General features: G+C 30.8%; 1 protein-coding gene across 1 annotated transcript in view; it reads left to right on the top strand.

Annotated features, from left to right (window-relative positions):
- Nucleotides 1–19,692, top strand: part of LOC140051619 (netrin-1-like) — a 49,335-nt gene extending 29,643 nt beyond the window's left edge. Inside the window, exons 3-6 of the mRNA XM_072096895.1 lie at nucleotides 7,526–7,675; nucleotides 9,027–9,083; nucleotides 14,289–14,357; nucleotides 17,147–19,692. Of these exons, the coding sequence (XP_071952996.1) occupies nucleotides 7,526–7,675; nucleotides 9,027–9,083; nucleotides 14,289–14,357; nucleotides 17,147–17,460 (590 nt within the window). The 3' untranslated portion in view covers nucleotides 17,461–19,692. The remainder of the gene's footprint in view (nucleotides 1–7,525; nucleotides 7,676–9,026; nucleotides 9,084–14,288; nucleotides 14,358–17,146) is intronic.
- The last annotated feature ends 3,527 nt before the right edge of the window (nucleotides 19,693–23,219 follow it).

Raw genomic sequence — 23,219 nt, 5'->3', positions numbered from 1 at the left:
CAACGGCGTCCTTTATTTAGGTTTTTTCATACCTAGGCTCGGCCGCGCCCAGCCTCAACAAGTTCTTTCTAACTTGTTATTCATGAGTTTCGCCGCAACATCGAGTGCATGACCGTGTGTGTAACACGTACGTGTGTGGGCTAGCCTCGCTCGATCATTTCGAGAGGGCGCACGTTTTCACGGACAATCGTATTCGATTAGTATCTATGTATCCGAGAAGTGTATACGCTAGGTCCATGCTATAATCAACTGGAGAATATACTAGTCGAATACCGTACACCATGTGGCCGCCAAGAAGGGCTTGCGCTAGGCTAGGGGTACGGCGGTCGTGCGTATAACTATAAATACACCATGTGGCCGCCAAGAAAGGGCTTGTGCTGGGGGTACGGCGATCGTGCGTATAAATACTGTATAAATAAATACTATTCCAATCGTACCAAAGAACTTCATAACACAAGAATCTCCTGTTCGTCCGAAGCGCGTAACAATTTCGAAAGGCATTGTGGGATAGAATAGAGCTATGGGTGGCGCCATTGTGAGCCATGGAGTAGGGCGCCCGCATCAAATTAGAAAGTCAAAATCATAGAGGGGATCTGCTAATGCTCTAGGGGGGATAGAGTAATTGACTGAGGATTAGGGCGCCCGCATCAAATTAGAAAGTCAAAATCATAGAGGGGATCTGCTAATACTCTAGGGGGGGTAGAGTAATTGACTTCCTAGTTTGGAGGGGGCGCTGCTCCATGCTGTGAAATGGCGTCGCCCAGTTTGACCTTTTAACCCCGTACTTCCGATACTGTGTTTTGAATGCAAATTGAAGAACAGGAGATTCTTGTGTTTATAAGTTCTTTGATCGTACGTAAACGTTTACAAATGAAATTTTATCGGAGCGCCATAATGAACAAATCTTTTCATCATATTTAGTATAACATCATGCTAAAATGCCTTGAAAACTAGACAGAAGCAGGTTGCCGTTACGTTAGTTACTGTAGCTAGGCCTAGCCTAGCAGTAGCAAACGAGGTGACGATAGCCTAGCCTGCCTAGGTAGTAGGCCTAGTACAATATGTGTGGTGAGGCATTTATGTTCGGTGTATAAGACGCACCCTTAATTTAGAGGTCAAATTTGCGTGTCAAAAGTGCGACTTGTACACCGAAATATACGGTACTGGGGAAACTAGGTACAGGCAATATACTGGGGAAACTAGGTACAGGCAATATACTGGGGAAACTAGGTACAGGCAATATACTGGGGAAACTAGGTACAGGCAATATAAAACTTTTTAGTGAACATTTCATCTCTGTTAATTGATTAAAAAAAAATAAATCAGAAATTTAGGTACTTGCTAACATATAAGATTATTTGAATTTGAGCACAATAATATATTGTATTAATGTTTGCTGGAGGGTCATTCGCACCATTTGACCCCCAAGTATGACATCGTTATGGGTGCAACAAGTTTTAATTTAAGACATGAGGTGATGGTTTAAATCTATATCAACAAAATCTTCAATGTTTTTTGGCCCTGAATCGATTTGGGATTTTAATTCTCTGACCGACGACATCCTTTGTCCACTCATGGCTTCGATAAAAATGTTAGTTGTTCATTCATGAAATTATGTGAAGATCCGTCACACTAATTTGAAAAACATGACGCCTTCAGCCATCACAGATTTTTAGATTTTTAGATGTTTATACTTGTTGTACAGGTTTAGGAAGTTGTGAACAATGTCATTTAATGCAATAACAAGTATTCTTTTTAATAACTTAATTTAGTTATTATATTTATCTATTATTATAAGTTGGTTGTTATTATCCTTTTTTCTTTTTATCAACTTTAAAATTTAGTTATTATGTTTATCTATTATTTATATGTTATAAGTTTGTGCAACAGAATATATTTTGTTTAAATCTAAGTAAGTTGTTAAATGTTTGAGGCTCATTTCCTATGCTATGTGTCAAATACACCCTTGTAATTGACAGTGATCTGATGGGTACTTGTTGTTATCCTCTAAACAGTTTTATTTAGAACATGCACCCAACATGGTAATAACGATAATGTTAAATATTCCGGTAATTTGATTAAAAAACATTTTTAATGCCAATTTTCAACAATATAATTATTGTAATAAAATACTTGTATTAATAATTCAAAGTGCATGTTATCTTGTTAACCACTAACTCATATTAACTTGTTAATTTGTTGTAGCGGATTAATGTTGTTGGCACTTTGTGTCTTAAGTTTTTTTAAATGTACCATTTACACATGTAAGTCTATTAGATTATCACTTTTTAAAGGTACTACAGTAGTAGGTGCAAGTGATTGCACAAATGTTAGAAGGACAAGACAAAGTTGAAAGTGATACTTTTTTTTGGTTTTTAAGCTTTTAAATTACAATTAGTGAAACAATATTTTTAATTCCCTTGTTAAAATTGAACCTTGAAAATCCTAACTTCGGAAGTGTAGGTGTTTAAATCATTCTAATCCAAGAAAAGTGATTATAAACGAAGGTACTGTAGTAGCTTTGAACTTTAAACAGTTATGACACAGGGGTGTCATACCAAACACAGGGGTGTCATACCAAACACAGGGGTGTCATACCAAACACAGGGGTGTCATACCAAACACAGGGGTGTCATACCAAACACAGGGGTGTCATACCAAACACAGGGGTGTCATACCAAACACAGGGGTGTCATACCAAACACAGGGGTGTCATACCAAACACAGGGGTGTCATACCAAACACAGGCAGGGAAAAATTTCATTTTAAAATTTTGTTTAGCAATATTGCTAATCAAACTGATTTTTGAGTCGAGAAACATAGTTTTGTATTGTATTTTTTGCTACACAATTTAAAATATCTGTAGCAAAAAGGTTGTTTTGTATAGCTTTTTGCTATGCTACACTGGCGAAATTATTCCCTGACAGGGGTGTCATACCAAACACAGGGGTGTCATACCAAACACAGGGGTGTCATACCAAACACAGGGGTGTCATACCAAGGTACTGTAGCATACCAAACACAGGGGTGTCATACCAATACCAATAGGTTACATACCAAGATAAACCAAATTTATTATCATACATTATTATTAATAGATAATATCTACCTATTCATAAATGTTTGAAATGCTTTTTCATTGAATCATAGATTAGAGTTAGACACATAGTAGGACTCATGAATCCATTTAATAATCATTTAAGTAATTTTTTACTGTGTATTTCTACACAATTAAATCCTACATGTAACCCAAAAAGTTAAGCGTGTGAGCGTGGAAAACATAGAATTCTGATTTTTCTTGTCCATTGGTTACAATTATGGCTGACAAATCAAGCGCAAGCTAAACAAGATGCCTATGGGTGAAATTGGATTAAAAACTCAGAATCAAAAAGAGATTTAAATTTTAAGTAGGCAATAATATTACAAAGAGAGTCAAAAGAGTCATTCAGACACAAAAAGTGAAATTGTTGGAACAAATAAAATGGGTGTTGACCTAAAACGTCTTAAATATGTACTTTATAAAGAATTGATGAGGCTTATTTTGTATTGATTGCACATTAAAGCATACAAAGACAATAAGACCTTGTTTTAGAAAAATAACTTAAAAAAAATATGTACTTTTTTAAAAGTAAAAATGTACAGTACAACTTTAGAACATACATTAGTTGTTATTATTCAAACAGTTTAAAAGGAAAACAAGTAAACTGTGAGGCGGCTTGAAATGATACAAAAGCAGAAAATAACGAGGTCAGTTTCTGTTGCTCTTGAGACTATAGAATGGAAAAGCATTCTGAAATAGGTTGCTCTACTTGTCAGCTAATTTCTGTTGTTACGATTGCATTAATTTTGTGTTCAAAAATCTGTTATTACTAATAATCTGATTAGTTCAAGTCTAAGATATGTTAGTGTTTTATGAATGAAATGAAATTCGGATGTTTTCACTGGAAGAGAAATAGTGTATTATGATTTTAAATTTCCCTAGTGGCATGTGGGAAGGGAAGCATATTGTAACATGTATGATGAAATATGTATTCAAGTTTGCTATTAGTTAGCCTCTAGTAGTTTAGGCTAAAGGACAGCATTGTCTCACAATACCTCTGTGAGTTTAATGTTCAGTGTGGATACCTAACAATTAATGTCTCAACATGCCTCTTGGTGGTCAACAAAAATATAAAGACATTGACAATGATTTTTTTTTTCATTGTAAAATTGAGTGCTAAACTAGATTAACAATTTCTCTCTTGATGAAGTTTCAAATCAGACTCCAGAGATGTTCTTCCCAATTAAAGTGCACACAGTTGGTTTCTCTCAGTATTTATATCAGTTCAAATTCATCTTAAAAGACAAAGTACTATATACACCATGCACTTTAGATGTAGGCCTCTAAATAAAAGTTTGTTTATCTGTTTCAGCAGTCATAAAGACCTAGATAATTTACAGGTGTTATGTGAAGTAGAGCACAAAAATGAGATTTCTTTACATTTAACTTAACATTAATGATACAAAAAGTAATGGAATATGATGCAAGACACGTGAACACTTATTGGGACACTGACACCGGCATTACAGCAAGTTAATCTGACTGTAAAAATTACTACTAGAAAATCAAAATCGCTTTAAACAATGTTTCTAATTTGTGCACTTTTCAGATATTTGAACATTTACTTAAGTTTGAATAATTTACTCTAATTTATTGCATTAAAGTAACAAAATAGATCTCTAGTCTTACAGGAGAGGTATACTGTTATGCAATCTTTATTCAAAATAAAAATCCTAATTTAGTTTCATCAGTACAGTATAGTATAGTTTTATCGTAGCTTTAACTTTTTCACAAAAGGAAAACAAAATGTGTAACCTACTAAAGTCAAAACAAATAGGAATCAAAACTCTACAATTTCTTTTCTATCCAGTGATGTCAACTTCATGAGGAAAGTTTAAATTGTGTTTTTGATATAAGTTACATCATTGTCACTTTCAATCTATATACTGTTCTCTTAAACATGGTAATTATGCGTATTATTACATCGTCATGGTAATTTGCATCCATAGATAGAAACACTTTTATTACGTTGTGATGAATGATTGATGCGCTAATTAATGAGAATCATAACGAGTTAGCATTCTTAACTTCAGAAAAATTGAGAGTTCAAATTGAACGAGTGATGCATTGCTCAACGAATATAAGAGAAGACACACAAATTGTTAGGAAAGTTTGAGATAAACTAAAATCTGTATAGAATATCACTGTAAAACAGTGTTGACTATGGAGTGATGCATTGCTCAACGAATATAAGAGAAGACACACACATTGTTAGGAAAGTTTGAGATAAACTAAAATCTGTATAGAATATCACTGTAAAACAGTGTTGACTATGGAGTGATGCATTGCTCAACGAATATAAGAGGAGACACACACATTGTTAGGAAAGTTTGAGATAAACTAAAATCTGTATAGAATATCACTGTAAAACTGTGTTGACTATGGAGTGATGCATTGCTCAACGAATATAAGAGGAGACACACAAATTGTTAGGAAAGTTTGAGATAAACTAAAATCTGTATAGAATATCACTGTAAAACTGTGTTGACTATGGGAACTTTCACAAAAAGAGATTCTTTTGTATTCAAACTTATTACAAAGTATGCCACTGGTTAGTGCTAAATTACAACGGTTAAAATCACCCGTCAAAACAATTAAAAAAAAAATGAAATTCTATTTCAAATCAACTTGAGACAAATATAAAAATAGAAGGTTCTTAGACTGTAAAAACGCTAGAGGGGACAGAAAGAGGAAATACAAAGTGAGAGAAAGGGGGAAGATAACAAGGAATGGGGTGTAAGATAACAAGGAATGGGGTGTAAGATAACAAGGAATGGGGGGGGGGGGGGGAGGAAGATAACAAGGAATGGGGTGGAAGAGAGAGGAGTTGCCAAATTCTGGGTCAGTGTAGTCTTGTTTTTGGGAGGTCATGGGGTTCATTCACTGTGTGGAACCAGTCAGACAATTTAATTAATGATTGATTTGTAAATTGACAGTGATTTGGATAATTGAGAATAAAGTAACTTTATGAATGAATAGATTAATGATTGATTGAGAGAATGAACCAAATAATGAATACATGCATGACTGAATAATTTTATTAAATGGATGATTGAAAACTTTCAGAATGAATGAACGATTGCTGAACTGCAATGGATGGATAATACAATGAAATGGATGATTTCAACAAATGATTTACTGTATCTTTAAAGATGTATTGTCCTCCAAAAACACGGAAAATGAAGATTAATTAAATCAAACTTTGAATCGGTTTTTTTGTAGTTTTAATCAAGTTAATCACTTCCATTAAAAATAAAATGGAAAAAATGAATGTTTTCACTTTTAAAATAACATAATAAATGGTTAAATTCAACCCAAAATACACCTAAAAAATGAATGTTTTCACTTTTAAAATAACATAATAAATGGTTAAATTCAACCCAAAATCCAGCTAAAAAATTAATGTTTTCACTTTTAAAATAACATAATAAATGGTTAAATTCAACCCAAAATCCAGCTAAAAAATTAATGTTTTCACTTTTAAAATAACATAATAAATGGTTAAATTCAATTAAATGGTTAAATTCAACCTAAAATCCAGCTAATTTGATAATTGTTTGATTTACATTTTTTCAGGTAAATAAATTCTGTTTAGATCCAAATTTTGGTCAAAGTGGATAACTATTATGTGATATTAAAATGGCATTCAACAAAAGAGTTATTTTTCAGGGGAACCAAATTCATCAAAAGAAAATCATGAATTATTAGTAAGACTGATAGAAGCTTAATATACATCTTTAGCAAGATATAACATTATTACATTAATTAATAAAGGATAATAAATAAGTAATGTTTTAGGGCTTGAGCATAGTTTCAAGAATTATCAAATTATATTAAATAAACATTGTGAACATACATGAACATAATAAACATACTTATTTAATGTGTTCAATAACAAGAGTGGTAAACCATATGCCAGTTTGGTAACAAAGCTCACCATATGACATGTTTACTTCTGAAGTAGTTGCCTACCAAATATGTTTCATTATTTCTAAACTTATGTTATTAATTGACTAAGTATAACGCATATGTGCTCTTTATGATGGACATAATTATGTTCCTACAAGTGCTTCACAAGAGGATGAATTCATTAGCATGTTTTTAAGAGATTGCTTTGTATTACAGAATTATTTTAAATGGAAAACTTATGATACAATTCCTGTTGAATTTATAGTAAAATAAAAAGTCAATTTAATAGATACCGGTACTGACCGTATGTATGTAAAGTTTTTTTAAACTCCAAATATTATAATAAACATAATAAAAAAACAATACAATTTCATATCAAACTAAAGATGTTGTGTGAATGTGTATCTATAGTAAAAAGTTTAAAGTTGAAATGTTAATTGGAAATAATATATTGAATGCTTGATATGACACATTGTTTTAAAATTATTGATTTCAATTTTGTTTTGTTTCTTGTAGCCTGTGATTGTCACCCAGTCGGATCATCTGGTGAAATCTGCAACCAGACAACAGGTCAATGTCCGTGTAAGGATGGAGTGACCGGTCTAACTTGTAATCGTTGTAAGAAGGGATACCATCAGAGTAATTCACCAATTGCACCATGTATAAGTAAGTACTTAATTTGCTATGTGGTAATTCTATTTTAATAAATATACGATTTGCATTATAGACGTTACTGCAGTAGAACTACTGAATTACTGAAGTAGTTCTGTGGTTTATGTATAATATACAATACCTGTAGGCCTGCCAGTATTTTGCTCAATGAATTCTAGTCGTTATATTTCCGTGTACATTAAACCGCTAGACGATGATGTCAATTATTAATGTTTTAAAACTGACATTAAAATAAATTTTTTCGATTCATTTAATTCATTTCCAATAATGTTTGAACTTGTTTCCTGTTTTATTTTCATTTATTTTCATCTTGATTCAACTTTGATCCCAAAAAGGAACATTAGGTAATAATTTGACAAATATGATTAATTGTGTGTATTTTAACCCTCTAATAATAATCATTATTATAAACCCAAATACTTAACATCAACAACATAATCAGTTTAGTAATATAGTAATTGTATTCAAAATATAAACAATTTGTTGTGTGTTACCTAGAAACCAAAGTTTGTTTATAATATGCATGAAAGTGTTTTTTAAGGAATAAAATAAAGGTATAAGCCATGCTAACCATTGATACTTATCTAAATTCTGCAAACGTTACTTTAAAATGTTTTCTATGAAACACATTGTGTGTTAATCAACCAACTTAGATTTTGATGCATGCATCATAATATAGATTTAGAAAAAATCATTATCATCATTATCACATTTTCATTATTTATTAATGGAAGAAAGCGTCACGTTATGGACGGTTTTATTGTTTGTATGTAGATTTTGCATGTCTTCACAGAATTGTATTCTAATATTATAAAATTACATTAAAAATAAACTGTAAGATATTGTTCAAATTCATTCAGTGGTGTAGGATAGACAACACATATCCTGTTCTGACGAAATTCATTTAGAAAAATTGATATAATAATGACAACAAAAACATGTTTACTATAAACAACATTCCTTAGCTGTTGGCAGACAGGAATAATTCACTAAGTAGATTTTAAGAAGATACTCTAAATCCATAAGTAAACAAAATGAAATAAATAGACAATATAGTCTTTGAATATAATCTTGTGTATCATCATACAACCGCTGAAAGGATGTTAGTATGATACAGTGGACAATTAATATTAAATCCATCATGGGTTTGTTTATTAAATACTAAATTATTTGTATTTGATTCATTAAATAAGTAATTTGTAATTTATTATGAGAGTTTAAGGAACATGCTAATTTAACTTGTGACATATATTCAGTAAATCAATTTTTCTTCTTAAATTAAAAATACTAAGAAAGTTTCTATGATTGCTATTAAGGACAAAACTTAATATTTTTACTTTAATAGAACCAGTTACTCCACCAATTGAAAGAATAACTCCACCAGAAACGGAAGGCACTGGAGGTAAGAAAAACAAACAACTATTTACACAGCTATCCATTACAATTTCAGTAATGTTGTTATAATCAGTATGATGCCTTTTTCATACTTCAATGTTAAATTCAAGGTATTTTTACATTTTACAAAAAAGGTCAAAAACAGTTATTATTAAATAAATTAGAAGATTAACATTAAAAAATGAAAAATGAGTATTACAAGGGTCTACTACCAACATGGTTGCTAATGATTGAGACATACTGTACCTGTAATATGAATTATGTGAACCGTTTTATTAATAAGTAACCCAAATAGTAGTCTATACAAATTAAAAACGAGACAAAAATCATTGTCTAAAGAACCAAGACCATTTTAGAAATTAAACTGTATCCAAGGACCAGATGTACAATTAAAATCATTCCAAAGATTATTTAAATGAGTTAAAAAAACATCACATATATTTTGGTAAGTTTCTGAATTTAACAGGTATTGACTTTGGCTGTGATAATATTTACAATAAAAACAGGATTTTAAAATAGCCTCGATTAGTGGAAAGGCCTGGGGGTTAGGGTTAGGGTTAGGGTAATGAACATTACTGTCTAAACATAATTAATAAACCACTTTGTTCAATTTCTTACTAGAAAAAATAATTTTAGGAGCAATAAGAAATGTTATTAATACTGCTAGTCCAGGAGCGGATCTAGCGTTATAGATTAGTGGGGCTAAATATTTCATAAATGATAAAAACGATCCGTTGGGTTGCAACAAAATAAAAATATTCATTGTTTTATTTTAAAAAGACATGGCTGTTAAATTTTAATCTGCGCCTGTAGTTCACCATTTATTTTGGATTTTATTGGTAATAATTAGGTTGGTTGAAATTTAAATTAATTATAATAGATAAAATAAGCTTCAGAGGAATTATATCTTTATACATGTCATCCACTGTGTTCTTGAAGTGCTCCCATAACAGAGCATCTATTAGAAACAAGTTCTTCAATACTTACATGTACATAAACAACTAGATTTTAAAAGCTAACTACTGACAGATCCTTGTTTTCCGACATAACTGAAGGTATGCAAATGTAAAAAGCTTGTCAATGTGAGAATACCTTTAAGAAGTTTATTTGACAGCGTTGTATCGAGTAAGAGATATCAACTTACACCTATGTCTTTACCAAAGTTTGAGAACATCAAAAATCAAAAAACAAATTCTATATTCTATTCAAGTTAATTATTATCAAAAGCATTTCGTTTGAAGACAGTTTTGCTGGCGGAAAGAATTTTTGCCTCAGTGATTATTAAAATAAAAATAGGTAATGTGAAAAAAAAACATAGTATAAATATATTATATTTCTAGGGTTAAAATCTGAACCCCAATGTGGATTAAAGCTAGACTAAAAAGAGTAACACATCCATTCCTTTGCCAAATACTTCTCCAGCAAGGAAGTTGGAGGTAATTATACTTATTATCCCAGTTAAATGTTACTACTGGTCCACTGGGAGACAAAAAAGACTGAATGGGGTCATAAATCAAAATTTATATCAATTGGTTTAATTAAGTTGTTTAGTAAAGCACAAAACTCAAGCAAAGGGATGGTAATAACTCATCAAGTGAAACATTGGGCAATCAAAGAGACGTTTGTGATTGGGCTAGCAAACATTGGGCTATCAAACATTGGCCTATCAAAGATTGGGCTAGCAAACATTGGGCTATCAAACATTGGGCTAGCAAACATTGGCCTAGCAAACATTGGGCTAGCAAACATTGGGCTAGCAAACATTGGCCTTTCAAACATTGGGCTATCAAACATTGGGCTAGCAAACATTGGCCTTTCAAACATTGGGCTAGCAAACATTGGCCTATCAAACATTGGGCTAGCAAACATTGGGCTAGCAAACATTGGCCTATCAAACATTGGGCTAGCAAACATTGGCCTATCAAACATTGGGCTAGCAAACATTGGGCTATCAAACATTGTAAAATAAATGTCAGAGAACCTTAGGCTGATATTACTGGATGTGCAGCATTAATACAATAGGAACTACAGGAACATGTGATGATGTGCCATTCATTAGGAGAGGAAACTTTATACATTATAACACATAGGTGAACAGATTTAATAAATCTTCTAAATATAAAAAACTATTGAACTTTCACCTCACTAGCACTGTACATCTTGATAAATGATAGCAAATAAAATATGTAGGCTTTATTTTGTGATGTAAGGATTTCCCTGATTGCAAATAAACAAAAGAATTTAAGAGACGTTTGTGATCAACAGAGCGTGTCATTTAAAGAAAGTAAATGTTGTCACCACACAAGTAGTTGGCTAATTTATGTCATTATTGATAATAAAATTAAATTACTCGATTTATGTATTGCTGGGTAATTCTGATGGGATGGTGTTTATTTGTTGTTCTGAACTTGTAAGGTATGCGGATGGTATGGAACACAATTGAGGGTACAGTTTGAAAATGTATAATACAAAGTTAGAAAAGATATTGTGTGTAAAATATTACAAAAATATATTCAATTAAAATCCAAGGTAAAATATTAAAAATAATACTTTACCACTAGTCAAAGAAAGGAAAATATGTGTGATATGAAATTGCTGTGTAATGGAACAAGATGATTGCTAAAGAGGCCTTCTTAAATATTGAGGCCACACCAGGCAAAACTAGGTCTAATGTACATGGAGAAATGAGCATGGTTCTATTAAAATCAGCTACACCTGTATAATTAAGAGGTCTGTGTGTGCCTGTTTGCCTATCATACAATGTCACATGTTTGCTAAATAGGTAGAGCAATTACCTTTTATCTGTGCAATACCCTTCAACACATTGATAAACAGACTAGATTATTGTTGAAAATAAAAACATAATTATGAGAATGAGGTTGAGTTTGAAAAGGAAGAGATCAAAACACTTTTGCAATATATAAATAAACCATATATCACTTTGACAACAGATGGAACAGTTACAAATAGTAGGTCATTTTCCTCAACTTTTCTATTTTGTATATTTATTTGTACATACTGCCAGACTTAAATACTGTACATTCATACTGTGTGTTCATAGTAAAACAGAAATGTTAATGAAATGCACTGTATTATAAATGATAATGTTAATCATGTACATTGTTCATTTAGTTTACCGTTGTTGAAGCGATTAAAATGCTGTGCCATGCGGCATGGGTCAGTAAAGATTAAAGATGGAATGTTCCTACCAATGACTTCTCATTACAAGGAAAGCTGTGGCCTAGTTATGGTATAAATTGTTGGCAGACTAGCCGATTAGAATTTCCTACAGCAAACATATATACAAGTATGATGAATGAATGAAAAAATAGTGTGTATAAAACAGTTGAATTAAGAAGGGGATGAATAGAGACAAATAGTTTCTATTGTTTCTGAATGAACATTTCTAAGACTACTTTCTAATATATTACTGTTTACTTGATTATAAAGGATTTCTTAACCATTTATAAGAAGTGCCTTAGGCCTTTGGTCTTCAACAAAAGATCAAACTATTTCAATTTAAACAAAATCAAAACTGAAATACTTCTGTGCCAAACTGAATATCTAAACCACTCTTAAATAGGCTATTGACCTTTAAATGTGATTCTCCAAGTATTTGGCATGACAAAAAGAACAGCTTTAACAACGTTGTGCTGTTAAATGTTTCTATAGTAGAAACAATACTGTGTTTAAATGGTGGTAGACTCTGTAAACACTCCCAAAGGCGTCAAAGTATCCACCTTGTTATGTCAATTGTAAGTCTTCATGATACTCATTCAGGAAGTGCTCATTAACACTGACTGCCTTCTGTTACTTGTGTCTACTGTCATCTAACCAACGACAACGACAGATTCATACAACTTGTTGTACAACATGTTGGTGTGTTTGGATAATTATCGTGACATACATTACTACAACAGTATATCATTTTAATGGAAGAAAAATTGGGAAAGAAATGGAAAGAACACATAGAATAATTACAATACATTCTGTGTACAACTATTAATCTCTCAGTCTCTGAAAGGGACTTTTAAGCCATTCCTATACTCTTTTTAAAAATTAAATGGCTTATGTCATTAACTGAGAATCCAAACAAGATACACGGAAAACAGTTATTTTTAACAGAGAAGCTTAATTATTTATATTGAATGAATGTTCAGTATGTTTTTCAAGTTTTCCCACCATTACTCATCTTTTGAGAAGATAAAATCTTCAATATGCATTTAAAAATACATCCTGATGAAAACTACAGAGTCATTACAGGTGTTAATTAGGCCGTCATATTCAATTAAGGAATTCACAATCAGATTTAATACAAGGAGATGTCTGGCCGCAGTTACACGGCTTAGTTAGAGCACTGATATAAGACAGTATTGGCCCAAGAAGATGTCTGGCCGCAGTTGTATCTTTCTTTATTTGTACTTATAAGGCATAGGAAAAATTAAGAACTACTTTCTAACGATCTTATAGGGTCTGTCAGAAAGAAACAATTTGAACTAATATTTAGATATAGGCCTGAGTATCTAAGGGTCTGTCAGACAGAAACAATTTGAACTAATTTTAAGATATTTTGTTAATAAAAAAAAAAAAATAGGTTTTTTGAATGCAAATAATAATTTTTTGAAAAAGAAAATACTGCTAAAACAAACAATACTGTATGTTGAGAATTTTCATTCACAAAATGTTAGTACAGTTTAGCAAATATGGTAGCAAGGATTTTATAATATTGATATGTAGATAAAACATGAGAATTTGAGGCCAAATTCCACAAAGCTTAAACTTAAATTTACTCCCTGCTAGGAGATACAATCAATAAGTAAGATGCTTTAGAAGGGCAAGGCTGGCCACCACCTTCAGATAATCTTATGAACATGTATAGATACTTACTTTAACAAGAGCTATATGAAATGACCTGAAGGTGAATTCAAGTTCAATTAAATGTGAATATTTAACTTATTATCACAATGTGTTAATCAATCAACGTCTATGAAATATATTTAAATTTGATAATTATATTTCCAAAAGTAAACTACTGAAAAAAAAAGTATTCTGTGAATATCAGTGACTGGATATCAATAGAGAATTCAAATAAGTATAAAGCTATAAAAAGTAAAACAGACAGAAAGAAGCGCAAGCTTTTGGAAAACACTAAAACATCAACAAGGCTATTTTATATACGCTATATTTCAAGTAAAATATTTTTCTTTTTCAGGCCCATGTCCCAACTGTAGAGAATCCAGCAAAACTATCACACAAAGGAAATATTGTAAGAAAGATTTTGGTAAGTAACAGTTTGTGAATACTTTAGTAGATAATTAAATAATTCAATAACAAAGAATTTTATATTAAAAAAGTATTGATACTATTAAACATAATACTAAACATAATTAAATTTAGTACAATCATTGATAAAGATAATTTGAAGATAAATAATTTCCAATTGAAATGTCGATTGTCAGATAATAAAACTATTTGTAGCATTAAGGCTTGTTTAAATCTAAAGGATCCAATTAACTGAAAGATATTGTCCAATTAACTGAAACAATAGGAACATTACCTGGAAGATATTGCCCAATTAACTGAAACAATAGGAACATTAACTGAAAAATATTGCCCAATTAACTTAAACAATAGGAACATTAACTGGAAGATATTGCCCAATTAACTGAAACAATAGGAACATTAACTGAAAGATATTGCCCAATTAACTGAAACAAAACAAAAGGAACAATCAAAGGATCTTGACAATTGGTGTCTTCTCTCTTTATTATATTAGTTTATTTGCCTTTAGTTATTTTGTTAAATTGTTGTTTTCGTGGAAGAAAATGAAGAAAACATGTTTAGAAATATTGTTAAAACCTTGAATTGTTGGCCATAAGTTGCTATCCCAACATATAACACATCTTTATGTATCTTACTGTAGTTCTGGTGCATACATATAGGCCAATATAAATGTGTTATATTTATATCAAATACAACTTATCATTTTGCATGGTTTCCTTATTCAATTATAAAATATCACAAGAATATTATTTCAGACAGACACATGTTTTGTGGTTGAAAATTATTTTAAAATATCTATTTATGGTAACTGAAAGGTTACCGCAACTGAAATAAAATGAAAACTTCTAATCAAGGGTTTTAGGTATCTAATAAGAAATCTTGCCTATTTCCAATAAAAATATAATCCTTTATTGTGGATCAAGCATAATTGTAATTTATTTAAGTTTATAAAAAATCAAACAAATTATATGTGTCAAAAAGGTTTTGGTATGAACACAATTGGCTCATAGTCCGAGTACCCGATTATGTAAAGTTAACTGAATTTCAAGCGCACACATTTCAATGGCGTGTTTGCGAATGACTTAGCAGGGCAAAGAAGATATTTACTTATTATCACCTGCACAACATCAAATAAAGGATTACATGTGTGGAGTGTCATGATGTTTTTGTTGATGACACGGCCACTCATTGTTAAATTAGCAGGTGTTGGTCAGGTGTTTCTCTCAGGTGTGTCTTAAGGACAAATCATTGATGAACATGTGTTTCTTAAATGTTTAGATTCAGGTGAGAATGTTATAAACACAAAGGAGCAACTAGGGAGTAAAGTTCAAGGAATGTTAGACTAGGATGTAAAGATGTTGCAGGATGAAATTCTCAAGGGTCTGTTTCTGCTGCGAAAAATAATATGAATAAATAAATTTCCCTAAATTTCTTCAGCAGAAATGGGACAAATAGTAAACCGGTTAAATGGCAGCCTGAACATAAATCTGTTAAAAACACCAAATGATGGGCGGTTAGAACGTCATTTAACAGGTTATTGCAACTGCTGCAACGCAAAATAACTGTAATTTTATTGACAGCTATCGTTTGACCACCTGATCTCATTGCATATTGGGTAATTTTTTTTTGTCAACGACCAACCATCAATTTAAACAATTCATTGGGAACACAAGTTTAGCAGAAATTGGGTCAGTCAATATATTTGTGAAACAGTTTAGGTAGCAGAAACAGGTCCTAAAAGAACCTTTCAACATAAATAGACATCACACCAATCAAACGATTAGATATATGAATACAATTTACTTGGCACCACTTTCATAGTGAGATGCCAAAATATTGCAAACAGCAACACTCTATTGTATTGAATAAAGGAATTTTAACTGGTAAATTGAAATACAAACCAAACTAAATAAAGCAATTTACATTTGTTGTCTGCTACTAATTTTACAAGTTATTGTCTGTGTAATACAATTGAAGAAATAAGAATTTGATAACAGCAGATCACAGTAAATTTGTTATCAGTAATCGGATACTCTAGTTCTTTGACAATTTATAATAGCAAGATACTAAAAAGTTGTACATATTAATTTCAGTATTGAACAATTGAAATATAATCCTCTATTAAGCCTACTGGGAATTTAAGAATTTATGGTTTTATGAGTGATCACAAAACTGAACTTTTTAATCATACAATACTTTGTTTTTCTGTAAGAAACTTTTATGCTTTCCTCTTTATTGTTGCTAAAATCTTCATGGCGAACAACAAAAAGTAAAAGGCCAATAGTGCAAAACATTGCTCTTTCAACAAGAGAATAAATCATTTTTGATATTAAGAAGATATGTGAGAGATTAGTTACTGTTAGGTAACGCACTCAACAAATATTAAATGGAGTTTGGTTTCATTAAAAAAATAGAAAATATCACATATCTGTTTCAAATAGATCATTCTTTTGCTCACTAGAATTAACAGGAAAAATGTATAAATATATAAATAAGTAGACATTAAATTATTTAGAAAAAATTCACACTAGAAATAGTGTCAGAGACATGATTATTCCTAACTCACACTGTCATCGGCAAAAAATTGATTTACAGGGTTCAACCCCTACAACACTGTGGTTCAAAATATCTGGTTTTGATAATAAGAATTAAAAAATTTAAATGTGCGTTTCATGTTCAAGATTGGTTTTGATTGGTATGACTAATTTGTTTTTAATAATTATATCTATAAATTGTCATGTTGGTTTTACTTGGAAATTTTAATTTTGTTGCCTATTCTTTTTTCAGCTATTCATGCACATATTCTATCAAGAGAAAACATGGGAGAATGGGTGAAATTTACAATCAATGTAATATCCATCTACAAGAAAGGGCAAACACGAATGCGCCGTGGTGACATCGCCCTCTATGTCAGTAAGAAAGATTTAGCATGCAAGTGTCCGAAAATGCGACTGAACCGATACTACCTAATACTAGGTAATACAAATAGTAAAGATAACAGGCTTGTCATTGATGATAAAAGTGTGGTAATCCCTTGGCAAGATGATTGGAGCAGACGGATCAGGAAATACCAGCGAAAGGAACGAAGAAACGAGTGTTAGAAGGACCATGTACAAACAGTTGACGAAGAAGTTTGATATTATCAAAATAATGTTATTTTATTGTGAGCATACGTTCCAGAACAGAGCTGGTTTATGAAACAAAATTTTGGCAGTTTTGCCGCATTGAACGGATTTGTAAATAGGATTAGGTAAAATTTGCCAAATAACAATAGACAGCCTGGCAACCTATTCCCATGAAAACTTGCTGCTTTTTTGTACATTTTCCTTATTTGGAATAAAAGTCCATTAAACAGTGATACTGTTGCTATGGGCTGAACCACCTTGATATTTTATGCGCGTATTATTTAATACAAAAAAAAAGACACATTTACAAAAATATATTAGTATGGTAGTAGTTGAATTAAAAGCCAATATAATGCCACTTTTAAAATTGTATTGTTTTAAGCCGAATACATACAGTAAAACTAAAGTGTGTGAAAATGTATAAGGATGGAATCTGAGACAGTATTTAAAATGTACACGCTAAAGAGCATGCACAGTGTATCATGGTTTAGTTGATTGGTGTACAATACAAGAAAGTTAATTTGTCATGTTTTAATCCATCATTACAAATAGATAAATCTGAACAAATTGATACATTTTCAAATATTTATTGAAACAAATTGTCCATGCATAATTTTCATTAATTCAATATTATGGCAAGAATTGGAATACAGGGGAAATAAAGTGGTTGGCAGGTTGTATAAATTATTAAGCCAAATTTTTAAGTTAAATATAAAAAGCATCAACAGGTTTAAAACCGGCATTAGTGTTTGGTTTGCAGTGGTGTATTCTTAGATTCTTTGTATAGCTACCAAACATATGATACTATTCTAAGTTGTACAGTTGTTTTTGTATGTAAAAGTCTGTAGATTATTTTGCTTCAATAATTGAAAGAGGAGTGCCTGCTTTCACGTTGAATATAGTTATTTAAACTTTTAGTGAATCGCATAAATTATATAGACTTTATATATACAACTTAAGCAGTTAAAAGGTTATTAAAGTACCTTCTTATTCCCACCAATTCATAGATGTAAAATATTGTAATATCTATTTACTTAAGAGAGTTGGGTTGATATGATCATATTCGGTTAACAAGAGAGATTGGGTAGGGAATATAGGGCAATTATTTTAGCATGAGAACAAGTGCACATCGTCAGAGAGTGGGGTTGATAGAGTAGGGGTTGATTGTTACATTTGGTAAGAACAATATGAAAACAATTACATAGAGACAAATAAGCCAAGCATTATTTATAAAAGAGTATTCAGTGTTTAAAAAAAATGTATATATTAATTTTCTTCTTGTACAATTAAAAAACATATAATAGAAATTTTACAAAATTGTATTATTTACAAAAAATATTGACATGGATATGAAGTGATAATTTGAAACTGAAAGGTTCAAATGAGGTTTAACTATAACAACATAGGGACTTTCTTTCCGACGAAATAGCGAAATCATGATTAAAAACTTCCTGTGTGAAAAAAAATGTTCCTGCTTTAATAAAATAAATCATATTGACATATTATGTGAAATGTGATGTTGTAACTCCTCCCAATTGCATCCTCTTTTGCTAATTTACATAAACTCCACCTATTATATTTCTTTTCATTTTAAAGAATAATAACAAAGATTTTCAGTACACATCTATGACTTTGTTTAAGAAAGAGTAAATTTTAATAACAAAACAGACACCCAATAGCCTGTCATACAACAGTCAGTTACATTAAACAGTTAGTTACATTAAACAGTCAGTTACATTAAACAGTCAGTTACATTAAACAGTCAGTTACATTAAACAGTCAGTTACATTAAACAGTCAGTTACATTAAACAGTCAGTTACATTAAACAGTCAGTTACATTAAACAGTCAGTTACATTAAACAGTCAGTTACATTAAACAGTCAGTTACATTAAACAGTCAGTTACATTAAACAGTCAGTTACATTACACAGTCAGTTACATTAAACAGTAAGTTACATTTAACAGTCAGTTACATTTAACAGTCAGTTACATTAAACAGTCAGTTACATTAAACAGTCAGTTACATTTAACAGTCAGTTACATTTAACAGTCAGTTACATTAAACAGTCAGTTACATTAAACAGTCAGTTACATTAAACAGTCAGTTACATTAAACAGTCAGTTACATTAAACAGTCAGTTACATTAAACAGTCAGTTACATTAAACAGTCAGTTACATTAAACAGTCAGTTACATTAAACAGTCAGTTACATTAAACAGTCAGTTACATTAAACAGTCAGTTACATTAAACAGTCAGTTACATTAAACAGTCAGTTACATTAAACAGTCAGTTACATTAAACAGTCAGTTACATTAAACAGTCAGTTACATTAAACAGTCAGTTACATTAAACAGTCAGTTACATTAAACAGTCAGTTACATTAAACAGTCAGTTACATTAAACAGTCAGTTACATTAAACAGTCAGTTACATTAAACAGTCAGTTACATTAAACAGTCAGTTACATTAAACAGTCAGTTACATTAAACAGTCAGTTACATTAAACAGTCAGTTACATTAAACAGTCAGTTACATTAAACAGTCAGTTACATTAAACAGTCAGTTACATTAAACAGTCAGTTACATTAAACAGTCAGTTACATTAAACAGTCAGTTACATTTAACAGTCAGTTACATTTAACAGTCAGTTACATTACACAGTCAGTTACATTAAACAGTCAGTTACATTAAACAGTCAGTTACATTAAACAGTCAGTTACATTAAACAGTCAGTTACATTAAACAGTCAGTTACATTAAACAGTCAGTTACATTAAACAGTCAGTTACATTAAACAGTCAGTTACATTAAACAGTCAGTTACATTAAACAGTCAGTTACATTAAACAGTCAGTTACATTAAACAGTCAGTTACATTAAACAGTCAGTTACATTAAACAGTCAGTTACATTAAACAGTCAGTTACATTAAACAGTCAGTTACATTAAACAGTCAGTTACATTAAACAGTCAGTTACATTAAACAGTCAGTTACATTTAACAGTCAGTTACATTTAACAGTCAGTTACATTAAACAGTTACTGCAAAGAAACTTCTGTTAAACCTCCTGCAAATATCTCTACTTTGGAAATCTTACAACTAGTTGCAGAATAATGTAATGAACTAAAATTTTCCATACTGTTTTATTAAATTCAAACAGTCATTTTGTCATCAACATTTTTTGTTTATTTCTACCATTTAGGCAAACTTTTTACTCCAAAGTCTTCTTAAATGAATGAAAAAAAACAAAAAAACTTATTACAATTTAATTAAGACTTAGTACATGATATATTATGGTTTAAGTTACTATTAAAACACGCAACGACATAATAAAAGACAAAACTCCAATTATTTAACTCGTATATGTCTTGGTTACAAGATTGACTATAGCATCCTACTTTTCATCGTTAAAACATCAAATAATAATTCTACTTATTTTGTAGTTGCATGTTTGGATTCTTTGTATTCTTGCTTTATGAAAAGGTTTATTCTTCTCAATCATACTCATTTATAATTCAGTATTAAGATTTCAAATAAATTCTGCACTATAAACACTGTACTATCTTGGTCTACTTTCGTAAATCAGTTATTCTAGAATTAATGAATTTCCATTACTATTTAAATGTCAACTTTTGAAAAGAAAGTGTTACTTTTGAAGAAACCACGATTGATCATTGGTTCTCAAACTGAAAGTCTGGAAACTAAATCACCATCTAATACTAAACACTAGTCTTTAAACTTTTCGAGTGGGTGTCACGAAACCTAAGACCACGAAAGCTAAGACCCCCTAAGACCTAAGATCACGAAAGCTAGGACCTAAGACTACAAATTCTAAGATAAACTACAGCTTAAAAAACAATACTTGTTTATCCATACATACATAATTTTAAACATAGTATATTTTTTCTTTACAACAAAAAAACTTGACGGGTTGTTTGTTGGTATATATTTACTCCACTGTGTTGGTTCAGAGGATGTTTTTCTTTCGCACCTGCCTTGTATTTTGACTCCAAATTTGTTAAGCAACTTTATCCTGAATACCTAATATCCTAAATTAGGACTTTTTAAGTACTTTAAGAAGGAGAAACACATAAAAACAAATAATTAAATCCTTTAAATTGATGATTTTACAGACGTGTTTCTTTGTATAGGCCTACTGTAACTCCTCCCCATGCTCAATGTTTTTGTTTCTATGGAGCGCCAAAAGAGCAACAATAATAGTACAAGTATAAAAACAGAAAGAAAACGAAACAAAAAACCTATTATCATGATTTTTAAATTAAAATTTATTTTTGAGTATTTATTCCTTCGTACTGATTTTCACTAAAAAATGCGTTAAAATAGATGGACTCCACAGAATTTTCAGCCCTCTATATAATTTTTGCTCTTTTGACGTTTCATAGAAACAAAACATGTGAAATTCGCAAACAGTATGTGTGCGAGAAAAACGTCTGTAAAATCATCAATTTAAAAATGTATTTGTTTTTTTTTTATGTGATTCTTTTTCATAAAAGTTCTAATTTTAAGGTGTGATATTCAGAATAAATGTTGGAGTTAAAATACAAGGCAGGTGCGAAAGATAAATATTTGTAATCTTAGGTCTACGTCTTAGCTTTCGTGATCTAAGTCTTAGGGGGTCTTAGCTTTCGTGGTCTTAGGTTTCGTGACACCCACTTTTCAACTTATATAGATGAATTTTAAATAAATATAAATCCAATATTCACTGGTATCTGGTGTCAAAATAAGCTTCAGGATAGAATAAAGCTTTCAGTTCATTTTCATATAAAATAATAATAGAAATTCTTCTTAAAGATTGGCAAATATATATTAGTACAATTAAAAACAGATTGATCCTGAATGGTTAAAATACACACCAAAGGAATTAATAAAGTAAAACTGTTTAAAAAACATGACTGAGAGTTTGTAATAAAATCTTCAATTTAAAAAAAACCCCAAATCTTTTCATTAAATATGCGGTATTTAAAGTATGTAATTTGATAAGAGTTGAATTACAAAAGAGGTTTTTTATTAGGAATCCATATAAATGCACCTTTTAATAAGAAATCTAAAGCCGTACCAGACTTGGTAATATGTATATTCACACAGCTCAATTTATAGTAAACTGTAATTGAAAGCAGAAGCTTGAAAATAGAAAAGCAAAAAACGACTCTAAGGAACAGTGAACTATAAGTTGGGAAGATATTAAAAACATCAACAAAAATCATGTCAAAAACTTTTATTTCTAGAGGTAATCTATATATAAATTTACGTAAGGGCAAAATTCGGTAAATCGCGCCTTACTTTTAGAATTTTTACTCGATGGTATGTAAAGTTGGTTCGTACTTTCGGTACTGATTTTAACCACCTGATGTAACCCTGTTTACTAATTAAATTAAGTTAGATAATTAGTTATTGACGATTAAAACGAATTTAGGTTCAAAGATTTGCCCCAAATAGGGGTGTTTTCCGATCGTGGTATACACTGTCTAATGGATGTCCATCTTGAAAAATACCCGCCACAAAAATGCGAGGAGGCTTCGCATTTTTCTATCTCCTCCTACGATAATTGTTTTTAATAGCTGAAAACCGGTTGAACAGTTCGAGTACAGCATCATAATGTTGAAGACAGGCCGATTTTCTTTAAAAAATACTATTTTGATACATTTAATATACGTTTTTACAAATGTATTGATTTGTGATGAATGGAACATTCCAAATTATTTGGTTTAACCATAC

Source organism: Antedon mediterranea, chromosome 1 (genome assembly GCF_964355755.1).
Source record: "Antedon mediterranea chromosome 1, ecAntMedi1.1, whole genome shotgun sequence".
NCBI classification, from domain to species: domain Eukaryota; kingdom Metazoa; phylum Echinodermata; class Crinoidea; order Comatulida; family Antedonidae; genus Antedon; species Antedon mediterranea.
Note: the sequence above shows the minus strand (reverse complement) of the source record. Positions and strands in the feature narration are given on the sequence as shown.